This window comes from Cnephaeus nilssonii (assembly GCF_951640355.1).
Source record: "Cnephaeus nilssonii genome assembly, chromosome: 5".
Classification (NCBI taxonomy): Eukaryota; Metazoa; Chordata; class Mammalia; order Chiroptera; family Vespertilionidae; genus Cnephaeus; species Cnephaeus nilssonii.
In genome coordinates this window covers 6,747,464-6,766,736 of record NC_137076.1, presented here as the reverse complement: position 1 = coordinate 6,766,736, position 19,273 = coordinate 6,747,464, and the positions used below count along the sequence as shown (strand labels likewise).

The 19,273-nt window shown below is 39.4% G+C and overlaps 1 protein-coding gene and 1 pseudogene across 4 annotated transcripts in view; both read left to right on the top strand.

The window, feature by feature from the left end:
• The window catches only part of LOC307100408 (glyceraldehyde-3-phosphate dehydrogenase-like), a 1,087,365-nt pseudogene that overhangs the window by 835,568 nt on the left and 232,524 nt on the right, over positions 1-19,273 (top strand). The gene's annotated exons all lie outside the window — the stretch shown is intronic.
• CNOT6 (CCR4-NOT transcription complex subunit 6) overlaps positions 1-19,273 on the top strand; it is a 57,083-nt gene that overhangs the window by 29,939 nt on the left and 7,871 nt on the right. For 2 of the 3 annotated variants that reach the window (XM_079772782.1, XM_079772780.1), the window contains exons 5-10: positions 10,508-10,612; positions 10,694-10,762; positions 11,942-12,099; positions 12,587-12,741; positions 13,317-13,471; positions 14,332-14,571. In XM_079772782.1, the coding sequence (XP_079628908.1) occupies positions 10,508-10,612; positions 10,694-10,762; positions 11,942-12,099; positions 12,587-12,741; positions 13,317-13,471; positions 14,332-14,571 (882 nt within the window). The remainder of the gene's footprint in view (positions 1-10,507; positions 10,613-10,693; positions 10,763-11,941; positions 12,100-12,586; positions 12,742-13,316; positions 13,472-14,331; positions 14,572-19,273) is intronic. The other variant, XM_079772781.1, reaches the window with a different exon arrangement.

The following is a 19,273-nucleotide window of genomic DNA, read 5'->3' as shown; positions in this document are numbered from 1 at the left end:
TGCTCCTGCGGCGACGGCAGCCCCGTCTCCGCTTCCGCTCCCGCTCCTGTGTTGGTGCGGCATCCTCTCCCACAGCAGTGCCTCTCAGGTAGGGTCCCTAGGCCCTCACAGCTGCTGTGGCTTTGTCCAGAAGACGCCCACTCTAATTAGCATATTACCCTTTTATTAGTATAGACTAGAGGCCCCGTGCATGAAATTTGTGCACTTGGGTGGGGGGGTGTCCCTCAGCCCAGCCTGCACCCTCTTCAATCTGGGACCCCCTCAGTCGGACATCCCTCTCACAATCCGGGACTACTGCTGGCTCCCAACTGCTCGCCTGCCTGCCTGCCTGCCTGCCTGATTGTCCCTAACCACTTCTGCCTACAAGCCAGATCACCCCCTAACCACTCCCCTGCCAGCCTGATCGACACCTAACTGCTCCCCTGCCGACCCGGTTCCCCCCCCAACTGCCCTCCCCTGCAGGCCCGGGTCCCCCCCCACCCCCCAATCTTATGACCACATGGGGGCGGCCATCTTGTGCAAGTCAATTTGCGTATTAACTCTTTATTATATAGGATGGTGCATGACTATAGTCTTCTCTTCTTTTTTTTTTTTTTTTTTTTTTTTTTTAAATCCTCACCTGAGGATATTTTTTTCCCTCATTGATTTTTTAGGGAAAGTGGGAGAGAGGGAAAGACGGAGAGAAACATCGATGTGAAACACATCGATTGGTTGCCTCCTGCATGCGCCCCAACCAGGACCCAGGCTGGGGAAGAGTCTGCAACCAAGTTTCGTGCCCTTGACTGGAATCAAACCCAGGGCCATTTGGTCCACAGGCCAATGCTCTATCCACTGAGTCAAACCAGCTAGGGCCAGTCTTCTTTTCCAAAATGGTTTTAGCTATTCTAGTTCTTTTGCCTTTTGATATATAATTTAGAATAATCTTGTCTATAGTTACAAAAAATGTTCCTGGGATTTGGATTGGAATTTATTAAACCTGTAGATCACATTGTGGAGAATTGACATCTTGTCTGTGCTGAGTCAATTCACGAACCTGCTATATCTCTCCATAGATTTAGCTCTTGCTTTTTTTTTTCATTGTGTAATCTATAATAATAAAACCGTAATATGCACATCGATCAAACAGCAGAATGACCATCCAGACAACCATGCTATGACACGCACTGGTGCCAAGCCAGCAAGGCGGGTGCGATGTGATTGGTCGGGGGGGCCCCATGATCGCCCCAAAGAGGAAGGCCCAGGCCACCCTCTGCGCCGTGATTGATTGTGGAGCCCCAGCCAAGTGGGCGGGGCCTCCCTCTGCTGGGTGATCGTGGGGTGATTGATCTGGGGGCCCCACAATCGATCGCCCCACAGAGAGAGTCCCTGGCCATTGGCCAGCGACACTATGGTGGGTGTGTGGGGCTGGCCAGCGATGGCCCCACAGAAGGAGGCCCAGGCCAGCCAAGCGATCATATCGCATGCCTGTCGCCCACAGAGGGAGGCAACCAGTGGCGGGGGGGTGAGGGAGGAGCGAACAGCGCCGCACAAATGGCAAGCAGTGGCGGCGGGGGGTGGGGACGGGGAAGGAAAGCCCTGATGACCAGCCAGGCCTAGGGACCCTACCTGAGGGGTCCCGGATTGTGAGAGGGTGCAGGCTGGGCTGAGGGACACCCTTCCCCTCCCACATCACCCGTGCATGAATTTTGTGCATCAGTCCTCCAGTCCTAATATATAAAGAACCAGGGTCTGTCACGACCTAAACGACTGGATGGATGACTGAACAGCAGACTAGGGTCCCGGCCGGTGTGGCGGGAGTCAGTCCTGAGTCATGTAAGTGGAAACTGTAAGATATAGAAACAAGACAGATCGGTCCTTCCACATGGCGAGATATTGGCAGAAGAATAGCAGGGAGCCAGAACTCCCACCATCTCATAACAGTAATGAATACCCCTCCCCCCCACACGCAGACACACCCCTACAAACCTTGGGCCAAGTGGGGAACCTGGACTTCTCTCTTCTTGAAAATAATGAGGTGGCATCTCACCCTTCCCTTACCAGAGCAGTATCAAACTAAGCCAGATAAAACAGGGTTGAAAAGGATCCAGAGTTTCATAATGCTCAAATTTTCTAGGTTTCAATTATCAAATTATTTATACAAAGAAGCAGAAAGATCTAAAACTGAATAAAAAAGATAATAGATACTAACATTAAGATAGTAGAGATGATAGAGTTATTTGATAAGTTTAAAGTAGCCATCAAAACAATCTTTACATTAGTGATTTTGAACATCCTTAAGTGGGAAAAAATAGAAAGTTATGGCAAGTAAATAGAAAGTGATCTCAGCAAAGAAAATGAAGCTATAAAGAAGAACCAAATGAAAATTTTAGTACATAAGAATATAAAAACTAAAATACCATATTTTCCGGCATATAAGACCCCCGACTTTTGAGAAGATTTTCCTGTGTTAAAAAGTCGTCTCATACACCGGAAAATACGGTAAATCAGTGAATAGCCTGAAAGCAGAATGGAGGGAACAGAGGAAACACTCAGGGAACTAGAAAATATAACAATAAAAATATCCAATGAGAATAGGGAGAAAATGTGCTTGAAAACAACAACAGAAAAAGATCAGAACCACAGGAACCAGTGGAGTCATAACAAAACAAAATAAAATTCTAACATTTGGAGTCCAGGAAGAAATTAAAGGAGATGGAGCTGAAAGAGTACTTGAAGAAATAATGACTGAAAACTCTTCCAATTGGTCAAAAGACAGAAATCTATTAGATGAACCCAAAGATATCAACACCCACATCATAGTCAAACTTCTGAAAAATAAAAACAAAGAAAAAAACCTTGAAAGTTCTGAATGACAAATAACACTTTTATCTGTAAGGAAAAAGTAATTCTCATGACAATAGGTTTTCCATTAGAAACCATAAAGTATAAAAATAAAAGAACTGTCAACAGAGTCCTATTTCCAATGAAAATATCCTTCAGCAATATGGGGAAAATCAAGGCACCTCAGGAAAGAGAAAACACAAATGTAAACAAGAATTGATAAAGAATAATATCCAAATCTCAAAAAATATTTGAAATACATTCAATATCATCTATCCAGGTAAACTCAAATTTATTCCTCCATTACTTACCAGGATAGCTAAAATTAAATAGGTTTATAATATTAATTATTGGCAAGTATCTTCAGGATCTGGAACTCTCATTCACTGCTGGTGGTTGTATAAATTGGATAAAAGGATGCAAAACTGTATCTACTAAAACTAAACATATGCCTACATCATGAGTCATTAAATTTACTGCTTTTATATATCCAAAAGACATGAGCATATAGGTCCTCAAAATCATATGTGAAAGGATGTTTAGCATAGTTTTATTCATAATATTTTCAAATTAGAAACAACTTACTAATCTGCCTACAGGAAAATGGAAGAATGGTAGTAAATTCAAATAATAGAATACTACACACCTATAGAAAAAGAATAAAATCCTATCTAATAAAAGGCTAATATGCAAATCGACCGAACAGTAGAATGACCAATTGCTATGACACACACTGACTACCAGGGGGCAGATGCTCAACGCAGGAGCTTCCCCCTGGTGGTCAGTGCACTCCCACAGGGAGAACACTGCTCAACCAGAAGCCCTGAGGCAGGCTCACTGTTGGCAAGTGCAGCTGTGGTTGCAGGAGCCTCTCCCATGGGGAGCGGGCCTAAGCCATCAGTCAGACATCCACCAAGGGCTCCCGGACTGCGAGAGGGCACAGGCCGGGCTGAGGGGAACCCCCTCCCCCCGCCCCCCAGTGCATGAATTTCATGCACTGGACCTCTAGTTTGTATATAAAAGCCCTGTAAATGTTTTGTTATATTTATACCTGAGGTTTTCTGTGGGGGTTTTTTGAGTGTTTATAGATGATACAGTATTTAAAATTTTATTGTCCATGTGTTCACTCCTATATATATGTTCACTCATATATTGAAATGCAATGAGTTTTTGCATTTTCATGCTGTATTCTACTAGGAGTTGCTTTTTAATATTTTTGTAGAGTTTTTTTGTTTTTTAATTTGGGAAGGTTTTTTTTTTTTTTTAATGCATTTTTGTTGATTTCAGAGAGGAAGGGGGAGAGAGATAGAAACATCAATGATGAGAGAGAATCATTGATCAGCTGCCTCCTGCATCCTCCACACTAGGGACAGAGCCTGCAACCAGAGCATGACCACCTGGTTCATAGGTCGATGCTCAACCACTGAGCCACACTGGCCAGGCTGGGGGGATTTTCTGTGTAGAAAATTGTCATCTGCAGGTAGGAACAACTTTATTTCTTCCTTTACAATATGTATACTTTTTGTTTTAACCTTCAGCTGAGTATATGTTTGTTTTGTAATTGATTTTAGAGAAAGAGGAAGGGAGAGAGAAAGGATCTTCGATATGGAACATTGATAGGTTGCCTCCCATATGCGCCCCAACTGCTGTCTTTTTGTGTACAGGATAACGCTTCAACCAAATGAGTCACCAAGCCAGGGACATATATATATATGTTCACATTCTAGAGGCCTGATGCACAAAATTCGTGCAAGAGTAAACCTTACTTCTCCCGGCTGCCAGCACCAGCTTCCCGCCAGCAGGCACCCGGGACCCAAGCTGCTTCCCTCCTCCTGCCGCCAGCAGGCACCCGGATCCAGGCTGGCTTCCCTCTGGCCCTGGCTTTGTCAGGAAGAACGTCCGGAATGACTTCCAGTCTAATTAGCATATTACCTTTTTATTATTATTATAGACTTTTTCTTTTCTTGCCTTATTGCATTGACTTGAACTTCTAGCACTCTGTTGAATGAGAGTTGTGAGAGCAGGTATCCCTTCTTTTCCCCCAACTTGGAAGAAACTGTTGTGTTCACTACTAAGTATAATGTTAGCAGTAGGTATTTTGTAGGTCCTCTTTCTCAACTTAAGGAAGTTTCTCTAGTCCTCTTTTTCTTAAGACTTTTTAATCATGAATGGTTGTTCCCCTTTTGTCAAATGCTTATTAATATGCATCAGGTGATGGGATCATGTAATATTTCTTCTTTAGCCTGGTGATTGTTTTTCAGATATTGAGAACCAGCCTTGAATTCCTGGATAAGCCCAACTTGGTCATGGTGTACAAATTTTTTTTATACTTTGCTGACATTTGTATGCAATATTAGCTTTATGAAATGAATTTGAAAGTGTTCCCTCATCTCTTTACTAGAAAAGATTCTGTGGAATTGAAGTTAAATGTTTGGTGTTTTCCAGTTTAACAATCTGGGCCTGGAGATTTCTTTTCTGGTCACTTTAAAGTTATGAACCTTTTTTTAAATAGGTATAGGGCTATTCAAATTGTTGGGTTTTGATTGTGTTTTTCAGGGAAAGTAGTCCATTTTCTCTGTGTTGATAAATTTATGTTGAGTTGTTCATAGTACTCCTTTATCTGTTGGATTTCTGGATGTCCTCTTTCATTTTTAATATTGGTAAATTTTATCTTCTCTTTTTCATTGTCAGTTTTGATAGAGGTTTGTTAATTTTATTGATATTTTCAAAGAAATGGCTTTACTTTTTTTTCCTCTTCTTTTCAATGTCATTGATTTCTGCTCTTTAGTATTTTCATTCTTTTTGCTTTGGACTTATTTTGCTCCTTTTTTCTAGGTTCTTAGGATGAGAATTTGGATTAATGAATTGGAACTTTTTCTCTTGTAATATATGTGTTTTTAGTGCTATAAATTTTCCTCTTGGCACCGCTTTAGCTGTGTCCAGCCACAAATTTTGATATGCTGTATTTTTATTTTCACTAGCTCAATGCATTTTAAAATTTCCCAGGAGACTTTCTCTTTGATTCATGGCTTATTCAGAATTTCAAAGTATTTGCAGATTCTCCTGTCTTTTAGTAATTGATTTTTAGTATGATTCTATTGTGGCTAAAGAATACATTCTGTATGATTTCGCTTCTTTTAAATTTGTCAAGGTTTGGTTTATGGCCCACAATATGATCTACCCTAGTGTTTGTCCCTTGGGCACTGGACAAGAATATGTATTTGCCTTTTATTGGGTAGAATGTTCTGTAAATCTCTATTTGATCCTATATAGTATTAACCTAGAGTCTTTTAGATTGATGATGCTGTGGACTTTTTTGTCTAGTTCTATCAATTGTTGAGAGAGGATTAGTGAAATCTCTGATTATAATTGTAGATTTCTGTATTGTCCTTTCAGTTCTATTAGTTTTTGCCTAATATTTTTCAGCTCTACTGTTTGATGAATACACTTCCAGAATTGCTATGTCTTCTTGGGGATTGACCTTTTAACATTACATAATGGCACTCTGTCTGGTCATTTTACTTCCTCTGAAATCCCTTTTATGTTAAGGTAACCATTCTGCTTCTGTAATTAATATATGTATGATTTATATCTTTTTCCATTCAACTCACTTACATTGTTGTATTTGAAGTGTCTCATGGACAGTATCTACTTGGGTCATGTTTCCTGTGGATTACTTGAACATCTTTTTACATCTCCATTTTGTTTTGTATTTAGTGTGTTTGAATTATCTATTTGTATATCTTTTTAGTGGTTGCTTTGGATATTGTTTTAAATATATACTAGGGGCCCAGTGCACGAATTTGTGCACCTTGAAAGGAACTATGGGCAGTGAGGCTGCTTTGGGCACAGGGGCGGTCTTGGCCCCATCCTCCATGCCCCCGCCTCACCCCCAGGTCCCCTTTCTGCCAGCTGCCCCGATCGCCCCTCAGGAGCAGGGTGAGGTGGTGAAGCCCTCAGGGGCGATCAGGGCCGGCAACCGCTGCTCGCACCCACTGATGGCGCCAAGCAATCGGGACCAGTGCCGGCTGAGGGTGCGAGCAGGGCCAGCACTGGCAGTGGGTGCAAGAGGCAGCTGCTAGCCCCAATCGCCCTTCAGGACCAGGGGGAGTTGGAGGAGCTCTGAGAGGCGATCAGGGCCAGCAGCCACCGCTATACATCCACTGACGATGCCAAGCAGTTGGGGCCGGCAGCGGGTGCGAGTGGGACTGCAGAGCATGGGAGCAAAGAATTTTCAGTAACCACCAGATGCTTGTCCCAATGACAGCACCCGGCATCCCACCTTGGTCTGGCACCCCTGCTCAGCTGTTCCACTATCCCGCCGCAGCCAATGCCCACCATGTTCCACATGCACCCCCTGGTGGTCAGCGCACGTCATAGCAACTGGTTGTTCGGTTGTTTCACCATTCGGTCTATTTGCATATTAGCCTTTTATTATATAGGACAAGTCATTACAGTCTGCTGGTGTTATCATTTTGCTAGTTTGAATGAAGTATAGAAACCTTAACTTTGTTTATGACCTATTTTACCCCTATTTATGATACAATTGTCTTAAATGTTTTCTCTACATACATTTAGAAACAAATCAGTGTTACAAAAACATTTTAACTACCAAAGATGATTTAGAAAATTTAAGATAAGGAAAGCTCCCCTCTCCCAATCCCTTCCTAATGTTTTAAGCTTCCATCTTTTATCATTTCCTTTCTATTTAGAGAAATCCCGTTAGTGGTTCTTTTAGGGTAGATTTATTGCCAACAGATTCTTAGTTTCTGAGAATGCCTTTATTTTTTTTTTCTTCATTCCTAAAAGATATTTTCACTGGGCATAGGATTCTAGGTTGATAGTTTTGTGTGTTTTTTAGCACTTGAAAAATATTGTGCCACTTTCTTCTGGGCACTGTAGTTTGTGACAATAAATCAGCTCTTATTCAAATTGTTTTCCCCCTACAGGTAAGGTGACTTTTTTTCTCTGTCTTCAAAATGTTTTATTTGTCTTTAGTTTTCAGAAGTTTAATTATGATGTGGCTTGGTGTGGATTCCTTTAGTTTTGGTGTATTTGAGGAGTTTTCAGCCATCATTTCCTTGAGTACTTTTCAGCGGTGCGCTCTTTGTTCTCTGCTTCCATGACTCTGAGGTTTTTATTCATTTTTTTCTACTTTTTATTTTAATATTTTCATTTCTTTTGTGTGTGTTTTGTCAAAATTTTCTTTTTCTTTACTGAATATTTTTTCATTTATCTCAGGCATGTTTGTAATTGCTCATTGAAGCATGGTTATCATGCTTGCTGTGTTTTTATCAGATCGTTCTAATAACAATGGGAATCTTTGGAATCTTTTATCTGTCCTTTTTCATTCAGTTTGAAATCTTCCTAGTTCTTGGTATAATGAGTAATTTTTCACTTGAAACTGGACATATTCATAGTATGTTGTGTTAATTTAAATGTTCTGGTTTTGCTGGCTTTCTCTAACACTGCACTGGCAGGGAAAGTCAGGGACACTATCTCCTTACTGCCAAAGGAGGTAGGAGTTCAGATTTCCCATAGCCTCTATTGAGGGTCACATGCATGGAGATGGCAGTTTTGGCTTTCTCTGTGGTCTCCATAGTTGTTGCATTGAGGTGGCCTCACTACTGCGGGGCACTGATAAAAATCTTGACTCTCCTTGACCTCCTCTGACATTCCCAGAAGGGGTGTGGAGAGCCGCCCCTTTACTGAGGGTTGAACTGACACCACAGGAGGAGGAAGTCTTACTACTCAGAGGGGATAAAAGTTCCAGCTACCTACTTGGTTGGGGCTCCTATTTACTTTCTCACAAGTTTCTTTGGTGTCTAGCAGAAGCAGAGCTGTTAGTTATTATCTGAAGGTTTTGTCTTTTTAGGCTGTCCTTTGGCTTTTGTTGGGATTTTTTCTTTTTTTTTCTGTACCCAATGGTGTTTCTGTGTTGCTGGCTTCCTCAGTTCCATATTTGGGATATATGGGGCAAAAATTAAGCCCAGGGAGTTCACCACTAATGTTTCTTAGGTCCGGGTTCTCTACCGTTCTGCCTTCTCACCACATTTCAGAGTCTTATGTTTGTTTATACATAAGACACAGGAATTTTATTTGTGCTTAACAGGATGAATAGGGGAAAGTATGGCTACTTTCCAGAAGCGATGTCTCTTATTCATGTCAAGAACATGTTTTAATTTCAGAATTGTGTTGTTCTTAACTTTACCCTGTATACATGGGTGGGCAAAAGTAGGTTTATAGTTGTGAGTATGCAAAATAGTTTATTCTTGTAGCATTATTTATTAATTTTTGTATTATAACTGTATACCTACTTTTGCCCACCCTTATATATAGTGTCCCCCCTAAATGTATACACACTTTGAATAACATAAAGGCAGTGTTTATTAACATACATTTCATTTTCAAAACGTAATAGAATCTGAAGACATTGTATATACATTTTTGGGGACACCCTGTATTACTTTTCCAGGCAATGAAGAGCAGGTTAATTTGAAATTTAAATGAATTCCAAAAAGCAAGCATTCATTGGGGAAAACACACCATTTGGCTTCATCTGTGTTTATTAGAGTCATATAAGATGCTTTGTGGAGGTGGTTTTTAATTTATAAAGGAAGATCTTAGAAGGGAGGATCACATAGTTATAAGTAGTCAGTGGTTGCCTCTAAATATTTTGCACTAGAAAGTAGTAAAAAGATAACGTTCTTCTTGGTGTAGTTAGAATGAACAGCTTACCTGGTACTGAGATGTTTTTAGTCGACTTCATTTTCTCAAGCTATCTTTAACAAGAGGTTACAGTAATTCTTAGGTTATGACTATATCTCTCTCAGAGGATTGTGACTAAATAAAAATTTCAGAGCTTTGGTAGCTATCAAGAACTGTAAGACATACTCTACACTTATAGGAACACATTTTTACTTTTATAATTTGTAGAATCCTAGAATCTTAAAATTACAGAGATCTTATATGTTAACTAATGTTGAAAATAATTTGGGAACTTCTATAATAGGTATAACTCAGCTGTTATGAAGGATACTCTACTATCTCAAGAGCAGGGCATTTATCTTAAATAGTTCTAATGTTTACCAGCCTCCTATGTGCATAAGAAGTCCCTCTGAGAGGATTGAGACTCTTGTACACTGAGACTCTTGCTCTTGTTTTCATTTGTGTCACTTAAGAAATGGTTGTTGGATTTACGGATGGCTCACAGTACTGGTTTTTTTCCCCTTCTTTAGTGACAATCTTAAACCAAGTCTGTCTTGTCTTGTTACTTTATTCAGTAGAATTTTTTAAATCTAGGGGCCAGACTACATATGTTTTTTAGGAAATTTCTTGTTATTATATTGGCTATTATTTTCCCTTGCCCAGTCCTTCTCCACACTCTTTCCCAATCCATTTTCACTTGCTTCAGATCATTAGAAAAGTGTTGATAAGGCAAGGCACTATGAGATATATTCTACATTGGCATAATCCATTAATAGTAAGCTTTGGATACCTCTGTAGAAGATGGTATAAATAATGTCTACTCTTCACATCAAAACAAAAAATATTTTTTCTGGTTTGGTATGTTACTAGTAACTATGCATTGTTATAGATGACCTGATAATTTAGGTATGTTTTTCCATTTTAAAATATTTTAGTACTTGTCTTGGTTTTATTTTACCTATTTTAAAAATATTTCCAGGAAATCCACTTACCCTGGATATATTGAACCTCTATCTGGAACCAGATGGAACAAAAAGGCTCCTTAACTACTTGCTTGATAATTTGGCAGGTACTGCAAAAAGAAGTAAGTGGTCATTTATTTAAACCATTTTTTTAGGAAGACATGTAAGAATATTGCTTAATTTTGTGTTTAATATTCAACTAGTTTCAACAGAACAACCACCTCCAAGATCTTGGATTATGTTACAAGAACCAGACAGAACAAGACCAACTGGTTGGTAGCATTATTTTTTAACGCTTATTTTTATTTGGTATTTATAAACCTAACAATATCATTGGCATGCTTTAGATTATAGCAGTGTTACAGTAGAGTGCTTATAGTTAATCTGGTTTGGGTGTTAATAATAAAGATTTAATTCTTGCTCACCTGGCCTCTCTGTCACCCTATAAAAAGTATGCTATACAGCAGTGCTCCTCAGCCAGAGGCGATTTATTCCCCAGGGCCCATTTGGCAATATCTGGAAGCATTTTTTGGTTGTCACACTGGGGAAGTGCTACTGGCATTCAGAGGTGCTACTAAGTATCCTGCAATGCACAGCCCCCCACAATGCAGAATTTACTCAATGTCAGTAGTGCTACTGTTAAAAAACCCTACTAATAAAGTATTGATCAAATTCAGTTATAATGAATATACAAAAATCTTTTTATATTGGAAGTTTCTAAACCCTGGTATGTTCCAAATGTAATTGATACTTCAAAATTGAAAGACAGCCAACTTACTTGAGAATTGAATTAATGAACTCTGATCTCCTTTTAACTTAAATTGAATGAAAATAATTTGGGCCCAGCCAGTGTCACTCAGTGGTTGAGCATCGATCCATGAACCAAGAGGTCGCTGATTTGATTCCCTGATCCCCAGTGGGGGATGTGCAGGGGGCAGCCAGTCGATGATGTTTCTATCTCATCGATGTTTCTGTCTGTCACTCTCCCTTCCTCTCTCGCCAAAATTCAATAAAAACATTTTTAAAAAAGAAAATAATTTGGGAACTTGTAACAAGATTTGGTCTGTGATACTCCTTTCCTCTTTGTGGATTAATAATCATTCCTCTATAGAAGAAAACTAGACATGTCTATTAAGAAAAATAACTGTCAGATTTCCACATTCTACATTAATAGAAGGAGCACAAAAATGAGGAGCCTGGTCTTAGAGGCTGAGAGCTCGAGATCTTAGTGTTACCTTAGGAACCTTTTGTTCATACCTCTGTGGTAGGTAGTACAATCATTTCATAGTTTGTTCATGTATATGTCCTTCCTCATTATTTGACTTTATATTTGACTTTATTGAATATATGGAATCAATAAAGTCAAACAGCATTTAAGTGAAGACGATTGAAAATAACTGTGTGCTTTATTTCTGCCACGTGTTGAATAAGTAAAGTTATCTTTCCTACAGCCTTGTTTTCTGTCATGTGCTATAATGTTCTTTGTGATAAATATGCGACCCGGCAGTTATATGGCTACTGTCCATCATGGGCACTAAATTGGGATTACAGGAAAAAGGCCATTATTCAAGAAATCCTGAGCTGCAGTGCTGATATCATAAGTCTTCAGGTAAGTCATCAGACAACTTTAGCAATTCTTAAAATAGTGGCTTTTTCTGTTTTTAGTGAATCTTGGAAGAATTCTCTGCCTGTTTTGTTCTGTAGCACTGTGCTGCCAAATTAAGCAAATGGGTTAAGCTGGGTTTTAAGCATTTACTATGATGGCTTAAATACTCGCCTTTCCCTTTCCCTGCACACTATTTTTTTTAATTGGGTGACAGTGTTACTGAAATTGTGGTATTGTCAAGGTATGATTTTGTTTTACCACTAGCGATAATAGATTAGTGCATAGGGGAAAGAGCATTAAACGTGGGTGCACAGTAACTTCAGGTTCTCAGTCCATCTCATAACGTACACGACCCTGGGCGTCACTTTCTGCAGATCAGTCTTTTGAAGTGATTTTAAGCTCTCAGACTACATATACATATGTATATGTAAAGTTAATGTATGTGACTGATTTTGTCTTATGAATAACTTTGCTGTTTGCAATTTTTCAGGAGGTTGAAACAGAACAGTATTACAGTTTTTTTCTGGTAGAACTGAAAGAACGTGGCTATAATGGATTCTTTAGTCCTAAATCTAGAGCTAGGACAATGTCAGAACAAGAAAGAAAGCATGTTGATGGCTGTGCAATATTCTTCAAGACAGAAAAGTAAGTCATCTTATTTTAAAAAAAGAAAATTTTCTCTCTTTGCAGGGTAGGGACCAAGAGTATGGAAATTATTTGGCAAATGAGAGAATGAGGCATTCTATTATACTTAAGAAAACAGTACTTTTTACTTTAGAGGGTTTTATTTTATTTTGAATCATTAGAAATAATCTTGTTTTAAAGATATGTTAAAAGTGCTGCTGTTTCTTCAGGTGTTTAGTAGGGTTTAACTCCAATTGTTAATTGAAACACCTTGCAATTAACATTCCCTGCGGGATTCTTAAACCCATAATTTGGAAAACAATATTTATAAATTACAAGATGGAATATTCCAACACAAACAGAAGATGACTATATTATCCTAACTTGTAAAGGTTAAAATCAAGATGTTATCAGTAACAGATTGAGAACAACTTTAAATGGGTGTGGAAAGCTTGGTGTTAAATGTGGAGGATTTTCCATAATGTGATTTACATGCCATCATATCTAAGGAAGTTTGAAAAAACAGCATTTCCCACAAAGCTAATATCCTTATATTCCCAATTTTATGTGTGTTTGTGTGTTTGTTTTTGTTTTAGATTTACTTTGGTTCAGAAACACACTGTTGAATTTAATCAGCTAGCAATGGCAAATTCAGAAGGGTCTGAAGCTATGCTGAACAGAGTTATGACAAAAGATAACATTGGAGTTGCAGTACTACTAGAACTTCGAAAGGAATTGATTGAAAAGTCATGTGAGTGATCTCTTCACTTCCTGTAAAATTGACCTCCAAAATTTAATAGGAAAAAAATTAGTTACGTAATAATAGTCTTGTTTAACACCTGAAGAAACTCAGTGAGAATTTAAATGGTTTCTAAACTATCATATCTCGTTTTCTCTACCAAAAAGCTTAAGGTGAGAGAGCATTGCCAAACAAAGTATTTCAAACCTTGAAATGCATAAAGCTCCCAAGAATTTTTCACATAAAAGAAAGATTGAAGTAATAATTAGTTAAAATAACTCCTCAGAGAGAACTCCATGCACTTCTGTAATTTCTTGGCAGCAAGGATATTCTGTAAGCAAACTTCTCTTCCTGACCCACTTGTAATCATTATTTTAAAGGTCTCACGTTTTGGAGACATCAACCACTTATTTCAAATTAAATAAGAGTGGCCATCATGCTGAGAACTGAAATTTCTGTCATAGGAACAGTTGGAACTGCTGTTATTTAAACTGAAGGATAGAAAGATGGAACTTAGTGACTGTCTTAAATACAGCTAAAGAAAAGAGTAGATTTAATTTTGTGAGGCTTGATTTAATACATCTGAATTAAGACCGGAAGTTTCAAGGAGACACACCTACTTAAAAACCAAGCTGTTCCAAATAGAATGGGCTGTTTTTGATCAAGAAATGAATAACCTATGTTAGAAGTACACAACCTGAGGTGTAAATGACAATTTCTCAGGTTTGTTGTAGGCAAGATTAAGTCATTATGTGAGAGATTATTAGGTCCGTTTTAGAGTCCTTTTTTATTCCTAAGACTCTGAGATATTACTTGCTTTCAGACTCTGTAAGAATATGTGGGTTGATAGAGGGGTTCTGTTTTCTTTTTAGCTAATACAGCAGGAAAGCCACATCTTGGAACAGAAAAACAGCTTCTTCTCGTGGCTAATGCTCATATGCATTGGGACCCTGAGTACTCTGATGTGAAGTTAGTTCAAACGATGATGTTTCTCTCAGAAGTGAAGAACATTATTGATGAAGCCTCACGAAGCCTCCACTCGAGCGCATTGGGAGAATTGGGAAATATTCCACTGGTGTTGTGTGCAGATCTTAATTCTTTGCCAGACTCTGGTAAGAAAAGAATGTTCGTCTATGTAGTATGCTTTTTGATTTAAATGTTTTTGTAACATATTATTTCTGATAATTCCAAATTTAGTGCAAACAAATTCAGTTTGTAGTGGCAGCTGTGAATCAAGTTTAAAATTTTTTTTGGAGTAGGGGGACCATTTTTAAAATGAAATAGTAGTATGAAACCTCAGGAGGAAGGACATAAATCATCTTTGATAAACACATAGGTAATAACTTGAAATAACTCATTAAAGAACATGTCATTTTGTGTTATTATCCCCAGTATATAAAGGTGTTGGCAAAAGTGGGTTTACAGTTGTTTATATGGAAAATCATACAATAATTAATAAATAATATAAGAATAAGCTCTGTGTTTTGTGTACTCACAGTTGTAACCCTACTTTTGCCTATCCCTGTGTATAATCCAGACTGAAAGGGTTTTAAGACAGCCTCTTTGGGATTCCAACATGTAATATGATCCAGTTTAAATTTGATCATATATTACAGGATCTCAAATTTTGGTGGGCTTGATTAGAAAAATCCACTTCAGGTGGAAATTGAAATTCTTCATTTACACAGATCAGGCAAATGATTTTAACAAAAAAGAATAGGGATTTTTATTTTTATCACAAAGTAGAATACAGAAAGCCATATTCTTGAAAACTTTTCCATAGATGGGACAGTGAATAAACGATCCTATATAATAAAAGGCTAATATTAATATGCAAATCGACAGAACGACAGAACAACTGGTCGCTATGATGTGGACTGACCACCAGGGGGCAGGCACTCAATGCAGGAGCTGCCCCCTTGGTGGTTAGTGCACTCCCACAGGGGGAGTGCTGCTCAGCCAGAAGCTGGGCTCACAGCTGGAGAGCCCAGCAGCAGTGGCAGGAGCCTCTCCCACCTCTGCGGCCCCGCTAAGGATGTGGGCTTAGGCCCGCTCCTCCGCTCCTCCGCTTAGGTGGACATCCCCCAAGGCAGTGGTCGGCAAACTCATTAGTCAACAGAGCCAAATTCAACAGTACAACGATTGAAATTTCTTTTGAGAGCCGAAAACCGACTTCTGTGCATGGGCCACGAAGTTTCAATTGCACTGTACGTGCGCGCCCACACGTGGTATTTTGTGGAAGAGCCACACTCAAGGGGCCAAACTCGCAAGCCGCAGTTTGCCGACCACTGCCCCAAGGGATCCAGAACTGCAAGAGGGCGCAGGCGGGGCTGAGGGACCCCACCCCCAAGTCACCAATTTCGTACACCGGGCCTCTAGTAACCCTTATAATATCAATTCTAATTACAGTCAAACCTCATTTCTTAAACATCTCCCATCTCCACCAAGTTATTCACAGGAAAAAATGTCTCCTTTGTCAGGTTTTAGACCTGACAACCCTTTCATGCTGATACCTCAACATGACAAAAAGCTCTCTCTGGCAACAAAGGAGAGAATGCTTTAAAACATGAAGAGGCTATCAAGAGTGCTAATGTTGCTAAGGGTGTGAAAGAGCAATGATCACAGGCCATTGAAGAGGTAGAGAATCTGTTGTTGATTTGGATAAACAAGCAGTCAGTGACAGCATTTTGCAGGCTGTGCTACATGAACAAGCAAAGATGCTTTATGCTGACCTATCAAAGGACACCCCTGGAACGAGTGCTGAAAGTGATTCCTTTAAGGCTAGTAGTGGGTGGTTTGATAAATTTAAGAAAAGAAGTGTTTGTTTATAGATTAGACATGTACTTTATATAAGAAAGGTTAAAACTGAATCATTTGGGGGTCTGGAACAGATGCATTCAATTTACATTATTTCTAATGGGAAAAAGTGATTCCATTTTCGAACAAATCATTTCTCGAACAGCCTTCTGGAACGAAGTAAGCTCAAGAACCAATGTATTTCCTTTTTTTGTATTTCAGCTCCTTGTATCTAAGATGCATAATTATTTAGTCTATCTTATCAAGCTATCTGGGCATTACTAGGACTGAAGCAATTGAGGATTATCCCCTGGCAATTTCTCTTAACTTGCCTCCCACCCTCTGTTTAGCTACAAAGTATCCTAGGGGCAAAGAGAGACTTGCCAAATCATACAGATTCAAAAACCCATTTCAGTGTTAAAAAACACAATAATTTTCCAATTGAAAAATGGGCAAAGAACCCGAATAGACACTTCTCCAAAAAGGATATACAAATGGCCAATAGACATATGAAAATAATGTTCCAGGTCATTAATCATCAGAGAGTTGCAAATTAAAACTACAATGCGACATCACCTCACACCTGCCAGAATGGCTCCCATCAGTAAATCAGCAAACAGCAAGTGTTGGTGAGCATGTGGAGAAAAGGGAACCCAAGTACACTGCTGGTGGGAATGCAGACTGGTGCAGCCACTGTGGAAAACAGTCTGGAGTTTCCTCAAAAAATTAAATATGGATCTGCCATTGGACCCAGCCATCCCACTTCTAGGAATATATCCTAAGAAACCCAAAACACCAATCAGAAAGAATATATGCACCCCTGTGTTCATAGCAGTGTTCTTTATAATAGCCAAGATCTGGAAACAACCCAGGTGCCCATCAGTGGATGAATGGATAAAAGAGGTGTGGTACGCTTACACTATGGAATGCCATGTGGCTGTAAAAAAAGAAGAAGAAACTCAGAACCTTTGTGACAGCATGGTTGAAACTGGAGAATATTATGCTAACCGAAATAAGCCAGTCAGAGAAAGACAAATACCATATGATCTCACTTATATGTGGAATCTAATGAACAAAATAAGCTGACGAACAAAATAGGACCATAGGCATGGAAGCATGGAACAGACTGGCAGATCTCAAAGTGGAGGGTGGGGTGGGGACTGCAAGAAATTAACCTAAGAACATATATGCATACATAGCCCATTGACACAGACAACAATGTGATGAAGGCTAATGGAAGGGGGAGGGCAAAAAGGGGAGAGACAGGTGGAGGGGGCAAAAAGGGGAGAGACAGAGGTGGGAGGAAATGGGGGACACATGTAATAGTGTCAACAATTTTAAAAAAATCAACAGTATTTTAATAGCAAACACAGGGAAAATGTCCAAACTTGCTAAATTTTTAAAAAAATATTTTTTAGCCCTAACTGATTTGGCTCAGTGGGTAGAGCGTCAGCCTGCAGACTGAAGGGTCCCAGGTTTGATTCCTGTCAAGGGCACATGCCCAGGTTGTGGGCTCGATCCCCAGTGGGGGCATGCAGGAGGCAGCCGATCAATGATTCTCATCATTGATGTTTCTCTCTCCCTCTCCCTTCCGCTCTGAAATCAATAAAAATATATTTAATAAATAAATTAAAAAGGCAACATGAATACTACCCAATTTCTTTTATTTATGTGTGTGTGTGTGTGTATTTCAGAGGAAGGGGGGCGTGTAGAGAGAGAGAGAAAGAGCAATATCAGTGATGACAGAGAATCATTGATTGGCTGCCTCTTGCACGCCCCTTACTGGGCTGGGGATTGAGCCTGCAACCTGGGCATTTGCCCTGACCTGGAATCAAACCATGACCTCCTGGTTCATAGGTAGGTAGATGCTCAACCACTGAGCCACTCCGGCTGGGCCAACCTTGCTAATTAAATGGAAACTAAAATAAATGTTTGTCAAGCTCATCTTGTGCTTAGGAAATTGGGGAAATAGTGTCCAGGGATGGTAAACGTGCTTTGTAACTAACTGGTGGTATTCTCTTTCATAGTTGCCACTATATATAATAGGACAATGAATTCTAATCTTGGTATTTTACACCAAGTAAATAATTTAGGCTAAGTAAAACCTACATACTAAGATGTTGATTATGGTGTTAATTCTTTTTAAAAAGTAGAAACAGGCTGAGTTTTTTAAAAAGGAAAGGAAACTAGTTTTAACAAATGTTATGCTCCAGCTCTGCCTGTTGTATTGTACAATCATTTAAAAAAGATAGCCCTAGCCGGTTTGCTCAGTGGATAGAGCATCGGCCTGCAGAGCAAAGGGTCCCAGGTTCAATTCCAGTCAAGGGCACATGCCTGGGTTGTGACCTCGGTCCAACCAGCAGGAGGCAGCCAATCAATGATTCCCTCTCATCGATGTTTCTATCTCTCTCTCCCTCTCCCTTCTTCTCTGAAATCAATAAAAATATATATTTTTTAAAAATAATAAAAAGGTGGTTCAGTGTAGCTCAGTGGTTGAGTGTCAACCTATGAACCTGGAGGCCACTGTTCGATTCCCGGTCAGGGCATATGCCCGGGTTGTGGGATTGATCCCCATTATAGGGCAGGCAGGAGGCAACGGATCAATGATTCTCTCCCATCATTGATGTTTCTCTCGCTCTCCCTTCCTCTCTGAAATCAATAAATATATATTTTTTAAAGGTAGTTGAGACTACACATAGTTCATGTAAAACGGTAAAGCGAAGTATAAAATATTCAGTATACTATGATTAAAACCATGTACAAATGGATTTTTTTAAATATTTTTATTCATTTCAGAGAGGAAGGGAGAGGGAGAGATAGAAATATCAATGAAAGAGAATAATTGATCTGGGCATGTACAAATGGATTTAGACAAGGTCTGGCAAATGTAAAAACCCATTTAATTTTTTTAATTTTTTTTTTTTTTTATGTGCCTCAGACATGAAACAGCTCTGGCCACCGACACAGGCATCAAGCTAGGATGAACTAAGGACTGTACATCTGCTTTGCCCCCGATTG